The sequence below is a fragment of the Oncorhynchus masou genome, chromosome 16 (genome assembly GCF_036934945.1).
Source record: "Oncorhynchus masou masou isolate Uvic2021 chromosome 16, UVic_Omas_1.1, whole genome shotgun sequence".
Classification (NCBI taxonomy): Eukaryota; Metazoa; Chordata; class Actinopteri; order Salmoniformes; family Salmonidae; genus Oncorhynchus; species Oncorhynchus masou.
The window spans coordinates 35,400,287-35,425,100 of NC_088227.1; the positions used below are offsets into that span (position 1 = coordinate 35,400,287).

At 43.5% G+C, this 24,814-nt stretch overlaps 2 protein-coding genes across 2 annotated transcripts; both read left to right on the forward strand.

Annotated features, from left to right (window-relative positions):
• The first annotated feature begins 665 nt into the window (after positions 1–665).
• LOC135557904 (ribosomal oxygenase 1-like) lies at positions 666–8,547 on the forward strand. The gene is made up of 15 exons (XM_064991597.1): positions 666–791; positions 1,038–1,175; positions 1,289–1,428; positions 1,530–1,629; positions 1,711–1,824; positions 2,309–2,415; positions 4,460–4,567; positions 4,731–4,765; positions 4,870–5,048; positions 5,267–5,371; positions 6,738–6,879; positions 7,529–7,649; positions 7,748–7,847; positions 7,950–8,036; positions 8,175–8,547. The coding sequence occupies exons 1-15, from the start codon at positions 705–707 to the stop codon at positions 8,241–8,243; spliced, it is 1,632 nt and encodes a 543-aa protein (XP_064847669.1). The 5' UTR covers positions 666–704; the 3' UTR covers positions 8,244–8,547.
• Positions 8,548–10,453: 1,906 nt separating this feature from the next.
• Positions 10,454–23,920, forward strand: LOC135557905 (cleavage and polyadenylation specificity factor subunit 2). Its single transcript, XM_064991598.1, has 15 exons — positions 10,454–10,596; positions 10,950–11,115; positions 11,377–11,536; positions 11,871–11,976; positions 12,215–12,344; positions 14,666–14,781; positions 14,997–15,184; positions 15,639–15,929; positions 16,132–16,232; positions 16,546–16,749; positions 17,316–17,471; positions 17,755–17,977; positions 18,647–18,985; positions 20,415–20,549; positions 22,503–23,920. Exons 2-15 carry the CDS (start codon positions 10,967–10,969, stop codon positions 22,593–22,595), a joined length of 2,391 nt encoding a protein of 796 aa, XP_064847670.1. The 5' UTR covers positions 10,454–10,596; positions 10,950–10,966; the 3' UTR covers positions 22,596–23,920.
• Positions 23,921–24,814: the final 894 nt, after the last annotated feature.

The following is a 24,814-nucleotide window of genomic DNA, read 5'->3' on the forward strand; positions in this document are numbered from 1 at the left end:
GAGGTAACTCTGGGTCTTCTTTTCCTTTGGTGGTTCTCATAAGAGCTAGTTTTAAGCAAGGAGGTGGGCAGTGAGATCCTATTGACGGTTTATTTTGCATGTTTTCATTTGGGAACACCTGCTCTGTGAAGTGCTGGTGTGTAGTAACTCAATCCGCCCTTGCACTCCTTCTAAAAAAAAATTTCAAACTTTGATAAAGGGTAAAGTCTACAAAACATATAACTTCATGCGGATCAAATGTTTCATCAATGAGAACATTTGCAGAATGTCAGCCAAAACCCATCTAGCTCAATCTTCTCCCACTGCTTGCCACCGGGCTTACTCTCATCACAATATTTGGTAGTGAGTGGAAACGCTAAACCGAATGCTTCACATTTATACATCCGGTTAAATATCTGGTTCGTTGTTTTATGTGTCAACGTCTTGACAAAGGGATCTGCTCGAACAGCACAATAGCAGATGTGCATACTCGTGGTCTAAAGTTTGCCTGGAGGAGAGCACATTCTCACATCAAGTTACATTTCTATAAATTCCAACTTTTGCGCGAGGCCCCAGTATCTTTGGTAGAGATATGCGGCATCTCACTGCCTGCACAGTAGAGGGCGATAAAGTGTTTTATTAGGCTGGAGTTGTCTCATATAGCACAAAAGGAGTCATTTTTTGTCGCAGGCTGATGACGTCAGGAATTAAAAATATTCGACAACATGGAGAAGAAACATGTGTCAGCTTTTGAATTGTACCAAAATGCGCTATTAGAATCGACTCCTGAAGTTAAACCATCATCTGTGCAGGTACTTGGGGTTACGTTATTACTGGTGTTTGCCCCCCTGCAATTTCAGATAGTTTTGGTAAAAGTGACTTTACAGTGTCTTGTGTTAGGCATGCACGCAAATCAACTGGGTTGACAAATCTACGGAAGAAAGCTAGCTAACTGATGCAATGTGAAGTGGGCTTGTTGAATATACTTTTGCAATGTGCATATGATTATCTGAAACGATTTCAAACTGATTGCCTCTGCCTACTGGATGATTTTCTAGGTTATACCAAAGAAGAAGAAGCGGAAGGAAAATGGCATCCAGACCCCTAAACCCATCAAAAAGGCCAAAATGAAACCGATGGTCAAGCAGGTCATCAAATCGTCTCCGAGAGAGGAGAGGTTGGAGAGACTTGAAGAAGTTAGTTTGTACAATCAAACTCACTCCCTCTATATTGAAGCCACTTGTTCACGTTCTTTAACTGTTTGACTGTGGTTCTCTCGCCATACCTGTCATTGTCTTGCTGTATGCAGGAGGTGCAGTGTGGAGAGAAAAGCGGAGAAGCACTAGAGGCTCTGCTCAGTGACCTGGCTGAAGTTAGCAACAGCCGAGAGAGGGCCAGCAAACTGTTCCAGTGGCTCATCCAACCCATTCCTTCCAAGAGCTTCTTCAGGTACTGATGCCTGTGTAGCTTTTGGTTTTCTCAGTACAGTCATGAACTAGATTGCACAGGGAGATATACTTTTTTAACTTTACTGACTTCCTTCATCACAGGGATACATGGGAAAAGAAGCCAGTTTTGATCAAACGTCAGAATCCAGACTACTACAAGGGATTGTTCTCCACAACAGAGTTTGATCGCATTTTAAGACAGGTAAGGTGTCATGACTCGCTAGACATCTAAGGTCATTTTTGTTTGATCAGATCAGGTTAATGTTGCTGTTGACATTTCCAGGATGATGTTCAGTATGGAGTGAACCTGGATGTCACCAGCTACACAAACGGCAAAAGAGAGACACACAATCCTCCAGGGAGGGCTCTTCCTTTCACTGTATGGGAGTTCTATGAGGTAAAAACCAAATGAAAGTGTCCTGATTGCCAATTTGTATTTACTTTGTGTGAGCAAGTGTTGGTTAGAATTTAGATCGTACCAATATCTGTGTAACATGTAAGTTCTTAGTACCTCATAATATTGAAACCCAACCATGTGTCCTCTAGCTCAGTTGGTTGAACATGACGCCAGTAGTGGGTTGGATTCCCGGGACTAAAATGTGTGCATGCATGTGTAACGGATATGAAACGGCTAGCTAGTTAGCGGTGGTGCTCGCTAAATAGCGTTTCAATCGGTGACCTCACTTGCTCTGAGACCTTGAAGTAGTGGTTCCCCTTGCTCTGCAAGGGCCGTGGCTTTTGTGGAGCGATGGGTGACTGTTGTTGATGTGTGCAGAGGGTCCCTGGTTGGCGCCCGGGTATGGGAGGGGACGGTCTGAACTTATACTGTTACACATTACTACGTCGCTTTGGTAAAAGTGTGTGCTTATTATAATCCACAGAGTGGTTGCTCCCTCCGTATGCTGAACCCCCAGGCCTTCTCCTCCACTGTGTGGAGTGTGCTGTCCATCCTCCAGGAGCAGTTTGGCAGCATGGCAGGAGCTAATGTGTGAGTGACCCTGTCTGACAACCTCTGACCAGTGACATGCTCTCGAACAACATTGAGGGCTCTATTTCCGGGTTGCGTTAAGCCAGTGCAATTGTCAAATGCATACTCGTTTGACATTTGTACACCTAACGCCAGGATCGGTGATTTACCTGTCTTATATGAGCTTGCTAGTTGGCGGGGTGGCAATATCTGAGCTGTGTCCTTAAAAACGTGTGCCAATTTCAGGCAGTGCTGGTGGGACTATTTAAGACCAACCAGAAGCTGGTCTTAGCGGTAACCCGGTTGACAGTGGAAGCTCAGCCTATCCAGCCTTGACGCACAGTGCCCATTTGCACATGGAACGAGAGCAATGTTATTTTTGTGTTGAAACCTCGTATTTAAAAACATAACCAAGCATAGTCTCCTCTCTCAATAAAGGCTGTTTTTTTTGGTAATGCGTTTGCCAAGTTGTCAAGACTACCATAAAGGGCTTGGCTTGTGAGAACTCTTTGAAATAAATCTTAATCACCAAAGCTTTATTAAAAGATCACATTTGGGAGCAGCCACTTTTTATCTATGTTGGCTATAGTACATTATTTTAGCCAGCTCCTGTTATCTATGTAGGCTATAGTACATTATTTTAGCCAGCCACTTTTTATCTATGTAGGCTATAGTACATTATTTTAGCCAGCTCCTGTTATCTATGTAGGCTATAGTACATTATTTTAGCCAGCTCCTGTTATCTATGTAGGCTATAGTACATTATTTTAGCCAGCTCCTGTTATCTATGTAGGCTATAGTACATTATTTTAGCCAGCTCCTGTTATCTATGTAGGCTATAGTACATTATTTTAGCCAGCTCCTGTTATCTATGTAGGCTATAGTACATTATTTTAGCCAGCTCCTGTTATCTATGTAGGCTATAGTACGTTATTTTAGCCAGCTCCTGTTATCTATGTAGGCTATAGTACATTATTTTAGCCAGCTCCTGTTATCTATGTAGGCTATAGTACATTATTTTAGCCAGCTCCTGTTATCTATGTAGGCTATAGTACGTTATTTTAGCCAGCTCCTGTTATCTATGTAGGCTATAGTACGTTATTTTAGCCAGCTCCTGTTGTTTTGGAATAAGAGATGAGATGATCCAGTGACCTTCGTTTTTAGAAAAATGTCAGTTATTTTCCTGTTTCATTTAATTAAAATTTGTAAAAATCCCTTATAGGCTACCCTATGTCATGGCCATGCATTTGCCAAATAGTCTATCCATAAAACATTTCTAAATAGTTTTCCGTCAAGCATTTGCATTATTCCCATAGGCCTACCTGCAGTGAATAGGCTACTCCGTTCGGTTTGTTTCCACAGAACGCCTCTTGCCCGCTTACCAAAGATGTGCTCTTCTAAAAGTATTCACATTTTCCAGTCATATAACTCCATGTCAACGGTAGGCCTAGGCTATCTCTTGCTTATTGAGAACGTGCCTCACACATAAAATACAATTTAGGAGAGCCTAGTGAAGGCCTATTCTCGTTGAAGCCTATTACAACAATGTTGATTGTCAACCCTCAACATACTGAGCAAACACTGGATGTTTTTACTGTTGCTATGACTCGTTACTGTAGCCTGTGCTATTTAATAAACTGTATCAATCCACTAGGATGACAATGCAGACTGTCAATAACAACCAGAACTTAAGACAACAGCATACAGTATTGAGCCTTGACATGCACTGATTGGCCAGTGAGTAGCCAAGCCCTCTCCACACCTATAATTTTATTTATTAGTCAAACCCCAGCTCTTTCGCCCCAGCTATTGCGCTCACAATTACTCCAGTGAAAATAGAAATAATATTTCTGATACATCCCTGGTCCTAAACCCCTTTCACCAGCGCTAAGATTTACCATTGTGTTAGGATTGTTTTAAAATAGAGCCCTGAAAGTCATTGAACATGTATGGGACTGTGAACATTTCCTTCTTTGAGGACAAACTATTATGTTATATCCTTACCTCGTGCTGAATACTGATTCACCACATGTGACATTACAGCAAAGTAGTTGTGTGTCCCCAGGTATCTGACACCTCCAGGAACACAAGGCTTTGCTCCACATTATGACGACATCGAGGCCTTTGTGGTTCAGCTGGAAGGGAAGAAGCACTGGAAAGTTTACAACCCCAGGTGACTGAGTTATGAACAGTCTAAATCCAGTTTATAAAATTCCCAAAAAGGTGATCAGCACCTAGAGAATGCATCAATCCATTTTGAACCAGATTAATATAATTAAACTCTGAGAAACTAATTCTGTATATTTTGTGGGATATTTGATTGCTACACTTTTTAGGTCAGAAGATGAGGTCTTGCCTGTCGTTTCCAGTCGTAAGTATTTTTTCGTATACCCTTGTGCCTATAAATAGACTATAAGCACGACCGATCACTTCCCAGTCTCATTCCTTACAGATGGTTTGGTATTCCTCCTCCAGTTAACTTCAGCCAGTCGGAGATCGGGAAGCCAATCCTGGAGGTGGTTCTGGAGGCTGGGGATCTCCTTTACTTCCCCCGAGGGTTTATCCACCAGGGGAACTGCCTGCCGGATGCTCACTCCCTCCACATCACTGTCTCATCTTACCAGAGGAACAGCTGGGGAAACCTACTGGCAAAGGTGTGTTATCAATCCTCTGCTTTCCTTGTATGTGACGCTGTCCAGTTCTGTCTCATTTTGTATCAACGTTGATGTAGATTGGGCATGGCTCAATTTACACTTGAGTCCCAAAAAAAACTAAAATATTGAATGATATACAATGTCATGTCTATACAACATGGATGTACTTGGAAGTATAGGCTTGTGTTGTGTTTGATGCAGAACATGATCTCTGACAGGTGGTCCCAGCAGCCCTAGAGATGGCCATGGAGGAGGACGTGGACTTCAGACGAGGCCTGCCTGTGGATTACCTGACCTACATGGGGGTGCAGAACTCCGACAAGGTACTTCAGACACGTTGTTTACTTGTCTCTGGAGTCCAATTAACCTCTGAGCACCTACTCTCAATAGGGGTGTGTTCAGAAGAGTGAAAATTCACAATGTTGAACGGATAGAGCTGACATCATTGCCTATGTCCCATGGCAAGTAAGAATGTCTGTTCTACAGAATATATATACTCTACCGTTCAAAGGTTTAGGGTCACTTAGAATTTCCTTGTTTTTGAAAGAAAAGCAACAAAAAAAAGTCCATTAAAATAATATCAAATTGATCAGAAATACAGTGTAGACATTGTCAATGTTGTAAATTGACTATTGTCGTGGGAAACGGCTGAATTTAAAAATAAAAATTCTTATGGAATATCTACATAGGTGTACTGAGGCCCATTATCAGCTCCTGTGTTCCAAAGGGATGTTGTGTCAGCTAATCCATGTTTATAATTTTAAAAAGGCTAATTGATCATTAGAAAACCCTTTTTGCAATTATGTTAGCACCGTTGAAAACTTTTGTTCTGATTAAAGACTAAATAAAACCTGCCTTCTTTAGACTAGTTCAGTATCTGGAGCATCAGCATTTGTGGGTTTGATTACAGGCTCAAAATGGCCAGAAACAAAGACCTTTCTTCTGAAACTCATCAGTCTATTCTTGTTCTGAGAAATGAAGGCTATTCCATGCGAGAAATTGCCAAGAAACTGAAGATACCATACACCGCTGTGTACTACTCCCTTCACAGAACAGTGCAAACTGGCCCTAACCAGAATAGAAAGAAGAGTGGGGGACCCCGGTGCACAACTGAGCAAGAGGACAAGTACATTAGAGTGTCTAGTTTGAGAAACAGACTCCTCACAAGTCCTGAACTGGCAGCGTCATTAAATAGTACCCGCAAAACACCAGTCTCTACGTCAACGGTGAATAGGTGACTCCGGGATGCTGGCCTTCTAGGCAGAGTGCCTCTGTCCAGTGTCTGTTCTTTTGCCCATCTTAGTCTTTTCTTTTTATTGGCCAGTCTGCGATATGGCTTTTTCTTTGCAACTCTGCCTAGAAGAACAGCATCCCGGAGTTGCCTCTTCACTGTTGACGTTGAGACTGGTGTTGGAACAGAGGAGTGATGGTTGCTGATAATGGGCATCTTCACGCTTATGTAGATATTCCATTAAAAATCATCTGTTTCCAACTACAATAATAATTTACAACATTAACAATGTATACACTATTTCTGATCAATTTGATATTTTAATGGACAAAAAATGTGCGTTTCTTTCAAAAAACAAAGACATTTCTAAGTGACTCAACTTTTGAACGGTAGTGTATATCTGAACATTCTCTGTAATGTTGCACCCTCTTGAAAGCCGTGTGTGTGTGTGTGTATAGGAGGATCCACGCAGGGCGCAGTTCCTATCCAGAATAGAAGGGCTGATGAAGAAGCTATCAACCTTTGCTCCTGTGGATGCTGCTGTGGATCAGAAAGCTAGGGACTATCTCCATGACTGTCTTCCCCCGATGCTCACCGCAGGTACCACATATCTACTGCTGAAATTCAAACTTGGACTTTTGTGACTCCTCTAAGCCAGTAGTTCCCAAACTGTGCCCCCCCCTCCAAAAAAACAAACAAAGGAACTCCATCCAGTTTAAGTTACTCTTGAAAGTTGTAATAGTAGAATGTACATGGTGCAATTTCAAAGTTGGGTAGTGCATCATCAGTTCCTCTTCTCATGTCAGTCTTTGCTAACCTATTTATAACTTGTCAGAAATGTCCGGATAAACTAGCCCATTTCAGCTGTTTATTCTTTTGGGCCCATAGGTTTTGTTGACATGAGACTCATTTAGTATCACATTAGACATGCAAAATGTATAGAATTGCACAAAAAATGTGCTTTAAAATGGCAAAATGTTCTATACACCCCATGACAAAATTTGGATAATTGTAGGAAGTAAGCTTTAAACCTGCAAAATATTCTCTCCACCAACTAGAGGGGTGTGAACAGTTTGTGATGAACAGTTTGTGATGAACAGTGCTAGTGCCCATAGAAATGGATGATGTGCGGGATGTTCACTGATGCTGGAAGGGGGGCCTGAATGAAAAGTCTGGTACCTCTGCTCTAAAGCGTCCCAAACTAGACTGCCACGTGGTCAGTATTACTGATTCTAGTGATAATCCACAGAGGAGCGGGCCAGCAGTGTCCAGGGAGCTCCTTCCAGGTGGGAGGATGGAGAGGCTGTGGACGTGGGTGTGACCATCAGGGGCCAGACCAGAGTCAGACTCATCCGTTCTGGAATCGCCAGGTAGATCTCGGACATGAAATATCCTATGACTTACAAAAGCATAGCTCTTACAAACATTTTCCCAGAAATGACCTTGACTTTTCTTTTTGATGCTGCAGGTTATGCAGTGATGGAGAAGCAGTTTGGCTTTACTACACTGCAGACAACTCCAGAGTCTACCACAAGGAGGAGCCCAAGAGCGTTGAAATAAAAGCAGAGGTATGAATGAATTGCCTTGTTACTATAGCAGTGACGTGTGCCTGCCTGAGATGCTGCACTGCAGTGATGGCCTTTGTGTTCAACATGATGTAACTCTTTCAGCAAACAGACGGCATGGAGTTTCTGATCCATGCGTATCCAAAGTTTGTGACAGTGGGCAGTTTGCCATGCGAGTCGGCTGAGGACAAGGTATGTTTATCAACATGTATGCCGTCTTCTGCATGTCAGTAGTGTAGATATTTGGATGGTCGCGTTATGCTGGTCAGTGCTTGGGTGGGACTCTGCACTGCAGTTTTCTTACAGATGTAATTCTGTGCTCTCTTCCAGGTGTCCTTGGCTGAGCTGCTGTTTGAGAAAGGGCTTATTCACACTGCAGAACCTCTGCAGCGATCCTGAATCATGGAGGGACTCTAAAACAAGTTTCACAAGAAATATATGCTGCACCAGCATCATTCACCTCTCACTATGTGTAGGAAGAATTTCTGGTTTTAGGACAGTAGTCGAATAAACTCTGAGCAGTGCATCAGCATTGCCCTCTACAACTAACTCCTCTAGGCTCTTCCAAAAACTATGGTGCAATGCTGGAACACAATGATCAATCAAAAGTAATAGGTCTGTAATAGCCCACTTACAATATTAACCTTTACTTGTTCAGTAAGTATTGCATTAAAACAGTCTTGCATATTGGTGTGTAAATCAATCCTAGTTTCTGTGTGTTGCTAATGGAAGTACATTGTTATAGAAATATCCAACTTTGCATTATCGCTACGATTGCGTATACTTTATCACACAAATGATTCACTAGCTGACAAAGGGAGATGTTTATTAGTCGATACAACCCATAAAGATACAGTGAGGATAACTTCTTATTGGCATACTTGATTTGAAAACCATCCAGACAACAGGAGATGTGACTTGGGACACAAATATTCCAGGTGATGGGTGGGTCTACTTCCAGGTGACTTCCTCACCTGGCTTCAACTCCCTATACATAAGGGAGAATATTCAGAGGACCATTAGTACACACTTGGACTATTGCTAGGAATGTATAATTTCATATGAAGGCTAGATACTGATGCCTGATTCAAACCACAAGACTGAGATGTACAGGGCTGGCCAGGTCTTGAATCTGCCATAGTTTGTGAAAAGAGAATATCTGCGCCAGCACAGCATGGTTTACTTCAAAATTGTGCTTCAGTGGGTGCAGATTTAACTCACCTGCTGTACAATGCACTTTTGTTCCAGAAAGCAGTCAGCTTCTGGTCCTGTGCGCTGTCCATGTAGATCCCGATCAAAAAGCCAAGGGGGACAAATATGTTCACGCATTAGGGCAGCGAAGTTCACCTTGTTTCCTGGTTGGTGCAAAACGCATGCATTTACAGTATACTGTATGCAGCCATATTGTATAAAAAAAATATTTGGTGCACCTATAGCTGTGTGACAGCATAATAAACCAGCGTGTATGCAAGCCTTTCTGCTGTCAAGTTCTAAGGAGTTGGCAAGAATACATAGACTCAAACACGGTGGAATAATAGCAAGCTAACTGTTAGTGGATCACAACCAGTTGGCTAAGTTATATGAACATTAGTTGTAAGCGAACTGTTTATCCAAGTGTCCACACAACTGTTATCAGCAAATACACGTTCATTTTTGTTGTTGTTGAGCTACCTAGCTATCATTGATGTTACTATCACAGCAAGCCAACTTTAGCCCAATATTGAACTAAAGGAGCCTAACTTCACTCTTTAGTCCAAGGTGGACGGACCATACATGTGTTTAAATGGCGAATTGGCTCTTACAGCCAAATACTCCATCTAAATGCGAATCGATTCTCAATTACGGGATGGTTCTAGAAACATAAAATCACTAGTATTATATCACAAATGCAAAAAGGCACACAGTGTTCCTGTACACTGCTTTAAATGGTTTTACATAGTTGCAGCTGGCAGTATTTTTTAGTGACATGCTGAGTTGACACAGGTGTTCGGAGAGACAGTTAATTAGCACAGTTAGTCCGTAAACAAGAACTGTAACATGGAAATATGTCCATGTGGGAACCATAAAAAAATTGTGTATCAATGTAACTTTTTGTTTGTGGGACATTATTTATTGTCATTATGAAAGATAAGGTCCTTGTGCTTCTAAACCCGTACCGCAAGCGATGCATGTTCAGACCGAACATCGCGTCTCTTGACTCATGTGGAACTGAGAGTCACGATCATGGGCTAATTTATGATGGACTCCAGCTGGTTATCTAGCAAGCAATAAGACTCTGTTCTTCCCACAATAATTCTACAATATGTTGTGATTGCAAGATATACGTTGAAGTATTGCACGCACCGCTATAGAAATACATATAGAAAAGGCTCATAGGGCTTCAGTGACATTGGACCCTACCAAGTGCTCTAAAATGGTGGTGTTAACTTGCAACTGATGTGATGAAAAATGCTTTTAAATTGAATATGTCTTCAAATTCAGAATATGAGCTAATTAGTCTGGAGGATCATTCGAATAGTAAAACGAGTGCATTTCTTCTTTGGCAATACAATTATTTATATTTACGCCGCCATAGATATGATTTAATGGTATCTCCCAGTGACCTTTGACGTTTAAGCGGCAAACAATGTCTGAGTCGATGGAAGAAGTGTGGACAATCGTTGCTAAAAATGTGATAATATTGTAATGTTAGACTCTTCGTGTTATTGAATGTTTTGCTCAATTGGAGTTAAAACCTGTATGGCACTTGATGGTATGTTACTCGTTAGTCTATGGCCCATTGTAATAGCAACATTTGTCTCCTCGCAAACGTAGCATGCTAGCTAACTTTAGCTAGCTAAGACTGCTAACAATTACTTTAGCTTGTGATCTCATAACTAGTTAACGTTAACGATGTATGATAAATAGTGTTATATTGTCTAGTAAATATTGAAACTGCTGTGACGTTGTATCATGTCCATATCATTTATGGACCATGGCTGTTTACAGTTTTCAGTTTACAATACATGCATATCGCAGTCATATTGATGCATGTGAAGTGGTTCAAAATATAATCTTGTTAATAGCTAGTTAATTAACTAATGGTTCTATGTCTTGTCCCTGTAGTATGACAGCTGAGGAAAATGACGTCTATTATCAAACTGACTGCTGTGTCAGGGGTGCAGGAGGAGTCTGCCCTCTGCTACCTGCTGCAGGTGGATGAGTTCCGCTTCCTCCTGGACTGTGGCTGGGATGAGAGCTTCTCCATGGACATCATTGATTCCATGAAAAGGTAGAAGCCCACACCATAATCTAAGCCAGTATGTCTCAATGGGGTACTTGGGAAGACTCAGAACATAGGCCTAATGATTGGTTACACATGAAGGGGGTACATCGGGCAGGGCAAAATGTGATTGGAGTTACTAATTGAGTCTTGATGTCAGCTATCTAGACATCCCCACCACAGTCTCAATTTAATTAATTCCTAATGTCAACAACTAGAACTTGTCCCAGTCAATCAGGTTTCTTATGGACCATTCCTCCTCCTCTCCAGGTATGTCCACCAGGTTGATGCGGTGCTCCTCTCCCATCCTGACCCCCTGCACCTGGGGGCCCTGCCCTATGCTGTGGGCAAGCTGGGCCTAAACTGCCCCATATATGCCACCATCCCCGTCTACAAGATGGGTCAGATGTTCATGTATGACCTGTATCAGGTGAGGCAGAGGTGTGCTAACCTGGTCCCAGATCAGTTTTTGTTGTCTTACCAACTCTGCAAGACAGCACAAACCGATCTGGGACCAGGCTAGGGGATGTATGCAATGTACTGCGCCAGCGTTTCCCAAACTTGGTCCTGGGGATCCCAAGGGGAGCACATATTTTTGGGGGTCCTAGCACTAAACAGTTGATTAAAATAATCAAAGCCTGATGATTATTTAAATCAGCTGTGTAGTGCTAGGGTAAAAACCAAAATGTGGGGAAACGAAACGTGGGGGCAGAGGGAGTAACAGTGCACTTTAAAAGTATTCTCACTTGTGATCTGTTTGGTAGTCGCGCAACAACACTGAGGACTTCAACCTGTTCACCCTGGATGATGTGGACTGCGCTTTCGACAAAATCCAGCAGCTGAAGTACTCCCAGATTGTCAATCTGAAAGGTCAGTAATCGATGTATCAGTGTTACATAATGACTCAATTATAATATATAATTTCTATTGACTCCTGAGTTATGTATTGTATCTGTTCAAACCATAACACTGGTCTGCAGTAATCCATCTTTCCTATTTGACTGGGAAAGACACGGTCTGTCCAATTTCGATTGACTCCTGTTGTAGTGATCTCTTTGCTCTAGCAGAAAACACTGGTTCAATCGACCTTTCTACATTTTGTTTACAGGGAAAGGACATGGTCTGTCCATCACTCCACTTCCTGCTGGTCACATGATCGGAGGGACCATCTGGAAGATTGTGAAGGATGGGGAGGAGGAGATTGTTTACGCGGTGGACTTCAACCACAAAAGAGAGATGTGAGTAGAGGGCCATCCCAGACTGAAAATTTAAAAAAAATCTTGGTCGTCTGTTCTTTCGACCAATCTATTGGTCGAAATTTGATCATGTGTATTTCTCCATATGTAGACGCATCCTATGTGTTTTAATCAAATCAACTCTATGCACTGAGCCTGTCTGATGCTTTAAGTGCATTGTTTGATGATATAATTAAGACGCACAGATGACTAGAGGTCTTGAACGCAATTGGTTTGATTGGGCCGGGATCAGACTTGATGCTCTGTGTTAAAAAAACAAAAACATTGAGTGACTGTGTGACTTGCACCCATTGTCTCTCCTCCCTGCTGCAGCAATACCACAGAACATCAACATGTTTATCACGCTGTCCGTGTTGCTGAAGCTGCAAAATAATTACAATTCTGACTGAAAAGTTCTGTCACGCAAAAAACAAGCATTCCCTATTCCCTCAACCCTTAGTCTTTACGTGCCACATTTATGCACGTGACCAATAGGGCCTGACCTGTAGCATGTCATAATCACATTAATAAATTGGTTATAACAAACTCTGAACACCGGAACATGTGATGGCAAAATGTATGCAGATGGAGTGACAAACTGGAAACGGGGGAATGTTTGCAGATGGTGTGACAACCTGGAAACGGGGGAATGTATGCAGATGGTGTGACAAACTGGAAACGGGGGAATGTATGCAGATGGTGTGACAAACTGGAAACGGGGGAATGTATGCAGATGGTGTGACAAACTGGAAATGGGGGAATGTATGCAGATGGTGTGACTAACTGGAAACGGAGGAATGTATGCAGATGGCGTGACTAACTGGAAACTGAGGAATGTATGCAGAGTCGTGACTAACTGGAAACGGGGGAATGTTTGCAGATGGAGTGACTAACTGGAAACGGGGGAATGTTTGCAGATGGAGTGACTAACTGGAAACGGGGGAATGTTTGCAGATGGAGTGACTAACTGGAAACGGGGGAATGTTTGCAGATGGAGTGACTAACTGGAAACGGGGGAATGTTTGCAGATGGGGTGACAAACTGGAAACGGGGGAATGTTTGCAGATGGTGTGACTAACTGGAAACGGGGGAATGTTTGCAGATGGAGTGACTAACTGGAAACGGGGGAATGTTTGCAGATGGGGTGACAAACTGGAAACGGGGGAATGTTTGCAGATGGGGTGACACAACGGGGGAATGTTTGGTTGCTCAGGAGGTAAAGAGGAAGTCAGATGTGTGGAATAAATAGTTGTGGGAAATACTGGAGATCAATAAAAAGGTGAGTCGTCAGCGCTGCGTACATATGATGTATGTCAAACAGGTGCTGTTAGATTATAATATACTTTTTATGACCGTTTGGAACAACACAAAATAAATTCTAGGTGAACTGTAGAGTCTGTTTTATTTTTTGGTTATGACAGCAAAGACTAAAAACAGTTGCATGCATTCGTGAATGCAGTGGCTAACATGGAATAGTTTATTTACTAATTATTCAATGGTCACTTTGTTATTTTAAAACTAATGCTTGATTGCATTTAAAAACATGAATCACTCCTGATGTGTGATGTGAAGGAATGAATGATAGATACAGTAGCCTATATAAGTGTAACGGATGTGAAACGGCTAGCTTAGTTAGCGGTGCGCTCTAGATAGCGTTTCGATCGGTTACGTCACTTGCTCTGAGACCTTGAAGTAGTAGTTCCCCTTGCTCTGCAAGGGCCGCTGCTTTTGTGGAGCGATGGGTAACGATGCTTCGTGGGTGTCAGTTGTTGATGTGTGCAGAGGGTCCCTGGTTCGCGCCCGGGTATGGGCGAGGGGACGGTTTATAAAATTATACTGTTACATAAGTATTGAACCAGGCCTAATTTACAGTATTAAGTCTAAACAGGATGTGCTCTTATGCCTACAGCTTGGTGGTGGTTATCCAAGGCTGCTATACTAAACCTACTTATGATCATGGCATTAATTATTATAATGACGATCGTTATAGTAATAATAATAGTAATAAGGAGATAAAATGGGGTTATTATAAATCACATTTTTCTGACAATTTGGAACAGTCTAAACAGCACAATACATTATGAGAGGTGGAGGGAAGAGGGGTGGAGGGAAGGGCGGGAAGAGGGGTGGAGGGAAGGGCGAGCTGAGGGGTGGAGGGGAGGGCGAGCTGAGGGGTGGAGGGGAGGGCGAGCTGAGGGGTGGAGGGAAGGGCGAGCTGAGGGGTGGAGGGGATGGCGATAGAGCCGTCGGTGGCGGGGAACGAGAGAGCGAGCGCCTTGAGTAGAGGGGGAATGATGGTTATAGTGTTTGTTTGTTTTCTTCAGCCACCTGAATGGGTGTACGTTGGAGTCGGTGAGTCGTCCCTCTCTTCTCATCACAGACTCGTTCAACGCTACATACGTGCAGCCGCGTCGCAAGCAAAGGGACGAGCAGCTCCTTAGTAAGTTAATCAACACTCAATCATCTGCAAACCTAGCCTGGTCACAGATATGTTTGTGCTTTCTTACCAACTACCTGTGGTCACTGGAAAGTCATGACCATAGGAATTGGCCAGACAACACAAAAAGATCTGGGACCAGGCTCCAGTAATACCTATTGGTTGAATATGAAGGGAAAAGTGATTTACCAATCTTCTGTCCGCCCCCCCTCCTTCAGCCAATGTAATGGAGACCCTACGAGGCGACGGCAACGTGCTGATTGCGGTGGATACGGCAGGCCGTGTACTGGAGCTGGCTCAGCTGCTGGACCAGATCTGGAGGACAAAGGATGCCGGGCTGGGGGTCTACTCTCTGGCCCTGCTCAACAACGTCAGCTACAACGTGGTGGAGTTCTCCAAGTCTCAGGTCAGAGTCACACACATACCCTTTCATTACCTGACCACACAGTACCATTCCAATCTGAGTCTTTGCTTCAGCCTGCCTGGAGTGCCAGATGGGTGGGGTTTGCACTTTTGGGACTATTCTGTTGGTGTAGTTGCAACGTGAGCACAGCTAAAAAGTATTTGAAAGATCTAAAAAATAAAAATTCCCCAGGTCCAGTACCATCTACATATAAGTGCTTATGTGCTTTTATTCACGTTTCAATAGTGCTCACTACTCATTTAAATGGGCTGTCATATGTAACATGCTGCATCTTCTGAAAGGTATAAAATGTTAGCATTTTGTGGCACGGAATTAATATATTCTGCAAAATATAGTATGTCACAAACACGGTACCTCAAACAGTTCGTCTTGCATCACTCTGTCATTGTAATAGGCATGGTGACAATAGTGGTGACTGTTAAATTCTGCCCTACAGGTGGAGTGGATGAGTGACAAGCTGATGCGCTGCTTCGAAGACAAGCGCAACAACCCCTTCCAGTTCCGTCACCTGTCCCTGTGCCACAGCCTGGCCGACCTGGCCCGCGTGCCCAGCCCCAAGGTGGTGCTCTGCAGTCAGCCCGACCTGGAGTCTGGCTTCTCCCGCGAGCTCTTCATCCAATGGTGTCAGGACGCCAAGAACTCTGTGATCCTTACCTACCGTACCACGCCCGGCACCCTGGGCCGCTACCTCATCGACAACCCCGGGGAGAAGATGCTGGACCTGGAGGTGAAACTATAAGAGAAGACTTTAGGGAAGACAAGCTGCGTATTTGGCTCAAATTTTGGGATTTATCTGTTTGTGCAGCGTGTCCATATGGCTCTTCCTGTCTCCCAGTTTCCATCTCAACTCAAGCATGGGAACAGCTTGATATGTCACACTGGCTTTCTCACCCCCCCCTTTTCATACATTTTTGTTGTCATGTTGACAGATTAGGAAACGGGTGAAGCTGGAAGGCAGAGAGCTGGAAGAATACCTAGAGAAAGAGAGAATGAAGAAGGAAGCTGCCAAAAAACTTGAACAAGAAAAAGAGTGAGTCACTGACACTTTATTTCTGGCCTATTCGTATTCACAATATTACTGCACTGTGAATAATATTCTTCCAGGTGGGTTAGGGGTATTATTTAGCTGTTTTCTGTGTGTTTGTATGTGTGCACAGATTACATTTTAGTCATTTAGTAGACGCTCTTATCCAGTGCGACTTACAGTGCATCCATCTTAAGGGAACAAGGCGAGACAACCCCATAACAACATGGTTGTTCTCCAGGAATGAAGATATGTTCGTCTTTGAGGTGACGAAACACAGCAAGATTGTGTGTGTCTAATATATTTGTGTCTGTCTCAGGGTGGACGTGGACTCGAGTGATGAGAGCGACATGGAGGATGACCTGGAGCTGCCGGCGGTGGTGAAAACCAAACACCACGATCTCATGATGAAGGGAGACGGCGTCCGCAAGGGCAGCTTCTTCAAACAGGCCAAGAAGTCTTACCCCATGTTCCCCACCCACGAGGAGAGGGTCAAATGGGATGAGTACGGAGAGATCATCAGGTACTGTAGTCAGTGAACTAGTAGTATTCTGGAGAGATCGTCAGTGAACTAGTAGGATTCTGGAGAGATCGTCAGTGAACTAGTAGGATTCTGGAGAGGTCGTCAGTGAACTAGTAGGATTCTGGAGAGGTCGTCAGTGAACTAGTAGGATTCTGGAGAGGTCGTCAGTGAACTAGTAGGATTCTGGAGAGGTCGTCAGTGAACTAGTAGGATTCTGGAGAGGTCGTCAGTGAACTAGTAGGATTCTGGAGAGGTCGTCAGTGAACTAGTAGGATTCTGGAGAGGTCGTCAGTGAACTAGTAGGATTCTGGAGAGGTCGTCAGTGAACTAGTAGGATTCTGGAGAGGTCGTCAGTGAACTAGTAGGATTCTGGAGAGGTCGTCAGTGAACTAGTAGGATTCTGGAGAGATTGTCAGTGAACTAGTAGTATTCTGGAGAGATCAGGTAATGTAGAAACAGGAAATCCCTTTGGATAATGAGCTCTAGCTATGCATTGGAATCTTTGTTGTAGCAGCTCCAGATGGCGTCACACAATATTGTACTAATGAACGACTGTCTGTCTTCAGACCGGAGGATTTCCTGGTACCAGAGCTCCAGGCCACTGAGGAGGAGAAGAACAAGCTGGAGTCGGGCATGGCCAACGGGGACGAACCCATGGACCAGGACTCCTCATCCAAAGTACCCACCAAGTGTACCTCCACTACGGAGAACCTAGAGATCAAGTAATTGGGCCCAAACACCTAAATGAGAGCAGACATATTCAGAGCCTCTCAGTGCTAAAATCATTCTGATATATATTCTAATGATATACAAGGCATATTTCTGAAAAAATGTAAGTTTGTGATTTTAATTATACTGCCAAGACTATTAAGTTATTTTTTTATTTGCACAAAATATGAATTGTGCCCATTTCTTGCTAATATGATCCTAAAAGTATTTTTTTCTTAATAATGCATATTTAAAATATTGAGAAATGATTAATTGTGGTCTGATCTTCCTGTGCAGAGCCAGGGTGACTTATATCGACTACGAGGGCCGCTCAGACGGCGACTCCATCAAGAAGATCATTAACCAAATGAAACCACGGCAGCTGGTGATCGTGCACGGCCCCCCCGAGGCCAGCCTGGACCTGGCCGAGTCCTGCAAGGCCTTCACCAAGGACATCAAGGTCTACACGCCCAAGCTGCAGGAGACTGTGGACGCCACCAGTGAGACACACATTTACCAGGTAGAATGTCATTAAAAAATACATGCTCATGTAGGATATTTTGGGACACGTTTTTGACTAATGCCCTGTGAATAATTGACCCATTTGACATATCATTTTGTGTTATCACGATTCACCAGTCAGAAAGTTGATGCGCTTTAGTCACGGTTACTGTAACTCAGGAGTGGGAAACTCCAGTCGTCTAGGGCCTGATTGGTGTCACACTGTTTCTCCATCCCAGCAAACACAGCTGATTAATCAAATGGCATTCTAAACTGAAGATCATGTTTTGGTGATTATTGGAGTCAGGTGTGTTAGCTGTGGCAAGACTGTGACACCATCAGGCCCTCAAGGACTGGAATTGCCCACCCCTGCTGTAACTAATCAAACCCAGGTCAAGCCATCTTAGAATTCTGGACCAGACAATGGGTCAATTGTGTATATGGTTTATAGTATATGCCATTCAGCAGACACTTTTATCCAAAGCGACTTCCAGTCAAGCGTGCATAAATATTATGTATGGGTGGTCCCGGGAATCAAACCCACTATCCTGGTGTTGCAAATGCAATGCTCAACCAACTGAGCTACAGAAGCAGTTTTATTTATGTGCAGAAATGTATAGAAACACAAACGTTGAGCTTAACCACTTTCTGTTGTATGTACATAAGAGGTTGTGTTCTTCTTCCCTAGGTGCGGTTGAAAGACTCACTGGTGAGCTCGCTGCAGTTCTGCCGCGCCAAGGACACAGAGCTGGCGTGGATCGATGGCGTACTGGACATGCGCGTGGTCAAGGTGGACACAGGTGTGCTGCCTGAGGAGGGCATGGTAAAAGGAGAGAAGGGAACTGGCGAGGAGGTTGTGGAAGACAGTGAGCTGGCCATGGACGTGACCCCTGCTGACAATGCCACCACAGACCATAGCGTGGTGGCGCAGCAGCGCGCCATGAAGACGTTGTTTGGCGAGGATGTGCGCGAGCTGTCGGAGGAGAGTGATGTCATCCCTACCCTGGAGCCTCTGCCTGCCCACGAGGTGAGCGAGCTCTGGCCTCGGGGGAGGGAGGGAGAGCGAGCGAGCTCTGGCCCCGCGGGGGAGGGAGGGAGAGTGAGCTCTGGCCCCGCGGGGGAGGGAGGGAGACCGAGCGAACCAACACTAAGGTTAAAATGTTATAGTCCTATGGTGTAAACATTGTGATCAACCAAATTTAGATTTACGTATTTCAAAATGAATTCATTATAAAATGGTCAAAACTAATGATCAGAAGCTGTGTAGTTGTGGTTGAACTCAGTCAAACTGATGTGAGATCAAAGTTAACAATATATTAACTTTGTTTGTTGTTCTACAAAGTCCAACTGATCTAAGATCAGAGATGCTTTCACTAAGATCAGAGGTGCTTTCAACAAGGGAAGTAGTTTGCAAACGTAATGTTACCTAACATATTCCGTTTACACTGAGCAAAAATATAATGCAACATGTAAAGTCTTGGTCCCATGTTTCGTGAGCTGAAATAAAAGTAGTAGTATCTCTCTTTCTTGAGGGAGCGTGCAATTGGCATTCTGACTACAGGAATGTCCACCAGAGCTGTTGCCAGATAATTTAATGTTAATTTCTCTACCATAAGCCACCTCCGTTTTGGAGTATTTGGCAGCACGTCCAACCGGCTTCACAACCACACATCACGTGTATGGCGTTGTGTGGGTGATCGGTTTGCAGATGTCAACATTGTAAACACAGTGCCCCGTGGTGAGGTTATGGTATGGGCAGACATAAGCTACGGACAATGAATACAATTGCATTTTATTGATGGCAATTTGAGTGCACAGGAATACCGTAATCAGATCCTGAGGCCCATCTTTTTTTTAATATATGGTAGCTGTGACCAACAGATCTGTATTCCCAGTCAGGTGAAAATCATAGATTAGGGCCTAATGAATTTATTTAAATTGACTGATTTCCTTATGAACTGTAACTCAGTCAAATCTTTCAAATTGTTGGATGTTGCGTTTTATATTTTTGTTCAGTATATTTTGTTAGCCGCTAACGTCCGTAAAAAGTTGGTAGTGTGCGACAAACGTGTCTGTCTGTTTCGGGTGTAAACTGCCGTCACAGATAGTCATGTGGCTGTGTGTTAGTAATAGCCAAGTGATTTGCAGTCTGATTATTGCCTGTGAAATACCACAGTAATCCTTTTGAAAATGTGCTGTTCAATGTTTCACCATAACATTTTGGAATATACATTAAAATAGTTTCTAAGTAACATGTTTGCCGCAATCCGAAGCCTTGTTAAACTCACCTCCAGTGTAATAGCAACTGTATGGGTTTAGTCCAACTGGTCTGGGATCATGTGTATAGAGACTTTAGTTTTTGTTCCGCAGAGTCAATAGAGTCCAACCCTGTCTGGGATCTGGTGTATAGAAAACAGTTGTGGTTCTAACCCATGCACACCCTGTCTAACTCACAGATCCCAGGCCACCAGTCAGTGTTTATCAACGAGCCGCGCCTGTCCGACTTCAAGCAGGTGCTGCTGAGGGAAGGCATCCAGGCTGAGTTTGTGGGAGGCGTGCTGGTGTGCAACAACATGGTGGCCGTCCGCAGGGTGAGTTTGTGGGAGGAGTGGTGGTGTGTAACAACATGGTGGCCGTCCGCAGGGTGAGTTTACTGTGTGTCTGTCTCCTCCCCAACACACAGTATGGTCATTAATTCAGCCCTGTGTTCATTCTGCACAATCTCGGTGTCCTTGTAGTTAGTGTCTGCCCTGAGGTTGGGAGTTCGATCCCCGGCTGAGTCAGACCTAAGTCTCTGCTTGGCACTCAGCATTAAGGAGAAAGATTTGGGGTGAGGCCCTGTGATAGACCAGCGTCCTGTCCAGGGGGTGTACTTGTACATCAAGATGCCTCACGCTACAGAAGCAGGAGATAGGTCTCACTAGCCAAGGCTCCTTACATTCAGCGTTCTCTGACAGCCTAAACTATCCCTTTCACTGAGCTGCTGCATGAGAAATGGTAAATAAGCCCAGAGGGTACACGGGGTGGCCTGTGTTGTCAACAACATGAACAGCTACATTGCCTTGCGAAAGTATTCGGCCCCCTTGAACTTTGCGACCTTTTGCCACATTTCAGGCGTCAAACATAAAGATATAAAACTGTATTTTTTTTGTGAAGAATCAACAACAAGTGGGACACAGTCATGAAGTGGAACGACATTTATTGGATATTACAAACTTTTTTAACAAATCATACAAGGAGAAGACTGATCAGAGATGCAGCCAAGAGGCCCATGATCACTCTGGATGAACTGCAGAGATCTACAGCTGAGGTGGGAGACTCTGTCCATAGGACAACAATCAGTCGTATATTGCACAAATCTGGCCTTTATGGAAGAGTGGCAAGAAGAAAGCCATTTCTTAAAGATATCCATAAAAAGTGTCGTTTAAAGTTTGCCACAAGCCACCTGGGAGACACACCAAACATGTGGAAGAAGGTGCTCTGGTCAGATGAAACCAAAATTGAACTTTTTGGCAACAATGCAAAACGTTATGTTTGGCGTAAAAGCAACACAGCTCATCACCCTGAACACACCATACCCACTGTCAAACATGGTGGTGGCAGCATCATGGTTTGGGCCTGCTTTTCTTCAGCAGGGACAGGGAAGATGGTTAAAATTGATGGGAAGATGGATGGAGCCAAATACAGGACCATTCTTGAAGAAAACCTGATGGAGTCTGCAAAAGACCTGAGACTGGGATGGAGATTTGTCTTCCAACAAGACAATGATCCAAAACGTAAAGCAAAATCTACAATGGAATGGTTCAAAAATAAACATATCCAGGTGTTAGAATGGCCAAGTCAAAGTCCAGACCTGAATCCAATCGAGAATCTGTGGAAAGAACTGAAAACTGCTGTTCACAAAAAGTCTCTCGATGTGCAAAACTGATAGAGACATACATATTATTATATTATATTATATATTACATACCCCAAGCGACTTACAGCTGTAATCGCAGCAAAAGGTGGCGCTACAAAGTATTAACTTAAGGGGGCTGAATAATTTTGCACGCCCAATTTTTCAGTTTTTGATTTGTTAAAAAAGTTTGAAATATCCAATAAATGTCGTTCCACTTCATGATTGTGTCCCACTTGTTGTTGATTCTTCACAAAAAAATACAGTTTTATATCTTTATGTTTGAAGCCTGAAATGTGGCAAAAGGTCACAAAGTTCAAGGGGGCCGATAACTTTCGCAAGGCACTGTATATATGTATTGAACTTCAATTGAATTGAATAGCAATTGTTATTTATTTACAAGAATGCTCTGGGGAAGGAAGGATGACGCAGAAACGACATGATACAGTTTATTTAACGTTGGAAATGAGCAGACGTCACAGCCATGACTAGGAACCTGTGACAATAAACCATTTCTGCTTCTGTACAACACTCAATCTCCATTTTGCATCTGCTTGTTATTTTTATTATACAATTGTTTATGATGTTGGGAGTTTTCAGTGATAACGCACGTGTGACCCCTCTAACCCTTATCTCCTCCCCTGTACAGACGGAGGCAGGGCGCATCGGCCTGGAAGGATGCCTGTGTGATGACTATTATAAGATCCGTGAGCTGCTGTATCAGCAGTATGCTGTGGTGTAGGAGAGAGGAGCAACATGCAGCAGAGATGGTGTCAGTCATGACAGTATCACACAGACGGGATGGAGGGGAGCGAGGACTATTACCCAGAGGACCACAGGGTTCTAGGTATTCTCCACACACAGGCTACCTGAGCTCCCCTCGGGAGCCTCTCCAGCTGTTTGAATTCCAACTGCTGTGTTGATTTGTCCTTTCCCCCCCCCATTTAAAAATCTGTTTACTGTTTATTGTGCGTCTTTCCCCGCCGCAGTGAGAGACAGATGGGCTTTTCTGGAGTGACCTCTTCTTGATGTGAACACATGATGTAACCCTTAGGGTCATTTTTACCTCTCCTCAAGCCCCCTCGGCTCTGGGCTGGCGAGGTGAAAGCTTACCACACGCTGGAGAGTCCCAACATCGTTGGACGTAGGCTGGAATGGTTTATGTTTTTTTTGTTTCTCATTAAAGCTGCAATGTGTAATGCTTTGGGTGACCCAACCAAATTCACATAGAAATGTAAGTTTTTGATCTGTCTTTCTCATTGAAAGCAAGTCTAAGAAGTGATAGATCTTTTGTATATCTATGCTTCCCATTACGTTTTGTTTATGCATCTTTTACCTTCGGATTCATACACCAGCTTCTAACAGCCAAAACTGCTATATTTTGGGTTATTGAAAATATATTTCACCATGGTTTAGATGGTACAATCATTCTCTACATTGTTTGTTTTGTCCCACAAACTGAGATTAGGAGAACTATTAGAATTTTAGCAACCAGGAAATTGTGACTCAATTACTGCATATTGGACCTTTAAATTCCCTTTTCTGCACAAATAAATGTGTTTGTTTCCTATATATCTTTCCGTGGGACGAGAGAGGGGAACGAGACATGTATATGCTGTCGGCAGGGTTGGGGTCAATTCAGGAAGTGAACCATGTTTCAATGAGGTCCATTTTTTTTTTTTTTTTTTTTTTTTTTTTTTTTTTTTTCATTTTTACTTCCTGAGTTGATTAAATGGAATTGAAATGAAATTGCCTGTATGTAAGCAAGTACCATTACATGGGCTTTACTAAATGGTACTGCTGCAGTTACAGTATGACACCACCAGATGGAGCCATGTTTCATCCATTCTGTCTGCCTCAGATTCCCTTTATCAAGTGTGTTCACACAGCAGCAATTCCAGGGTTAGAGATGACATTGTCCCTGCAGTAATATCTTGGTAAATTAGCATAATGCACTGTCATGTACATAACACGCTAGAATAGTCCATTCTCTCATGCTTGTATTTCAGGTAACTGAAATCAGGTTTATTATGAGACCGAGAAAAGTAAAAATGGATTTTAAAATGGCTCGCTGGTTTGTGTTAATTTTTGTAATCCACATATAAGGTCAATGTTGTTATCCCTGTGAAGTTTGAATTACCCATTAGTGTGTGTGTGTACAGTAGGCCTAAAGGGCACCCTAATTCCTTTAAAGTGCACTTCTTTTAGCCCTATGCTGAAAAGTAGTGCAATATAAAGGGAGGAGGGTGCCATTTCAGACACAACCATGTGTGAGGGTGTCAGTGTTGTGACTAACATGTTTCCTGCTTGGTCGGGGCTCGTCATTGGCTGATGTCCGCTGCTGCAGCAGTGGGGGCACATGGTATCGGCTGATTACGTTCACAGGCAGCGTTGTACTAATCCCCAGGGTGGGCCCAAGCCTTACTACCACATGGTCACTGCTGTGGCTCTACCCACCACAACAAAGCACCACCCTACCTCACACACTATACACACTCAATGACGTCACATCAACGTCCATGTCTGCTAGTAGAACGCCCCACGTATGACCCCGCGGCCAGTCAGAGGACGGTGGGCCACAAATACACTAGTCAGGGTGGGCCGAGAGAGGGATCATGGATGGAGGGAGTTACAGGCATGAGCAGCATGGATGGCTGGCCCACTGACGTGCGACTAGGACAGTTTTATACAGTACAGTTACGTAACATACCGTTTTGCACTTTAGAAACATTAAAATTTAAATGCCCTTTTTTATAATCCATGGCACAGGCACACACACAAAAAAACTTGTGAACGTCAGTAACCCCTTCTGTGACGGAGAGAATGGGAGATAAACAGAGAAAACAAGACAGACCGAGAGATAGAGGCTCCTCTGTGCCGCAGGGCATGCCAGGCCTGCCCAGTCACTGCTTTTCATTTTGATAATTGACGGCGGGAACGCCAGAAATGTCCATCAGCGTA

Coding starts and splice junctions, on each gene's coding strand:
- LOC135557904 (XM_064991597.1), top strand. CDS start 705: ATGGAGAAGAAACATGTGTCAGCTTTTGAATTGTACCAAAATGCGCTA. Junction 1,630..1,710: donor TTGATCGCATTTTAAGACAG/GTAAGGTGTCAT, acceptor TGACATTTCCAG/GATGATGTTCAGTATGGAGT. Junction 4,766..4,869: donor CTTGCCTGTCGTTTCCAGTC/GTAAGTATTTTT, acceptor TTCCTCCTCCAG/TTAACTTCAGCCAGTCGGAG.
- LOC135557905 (XM_064991598.1), top strand. CDS start 10,967: ATGACGTCTATTATCAAACTGACTGCTGTGTCAGGGGTGCAGGAGGAG. Junction 11,116..11,376: donor ATCATTGATTCCATGAAAAG/GTAGAAGCCCAC, acceptor CCTCCTCTCCAG/GTATGTCCACCAGGTTGATG. Junction 11,537..11,870: donor TCATGTATGACCTGTATCAG/GTGAGGCAGAGG, acceptor TCTGTTTGGTAG/TCGCGCAACAACACTGAGGA.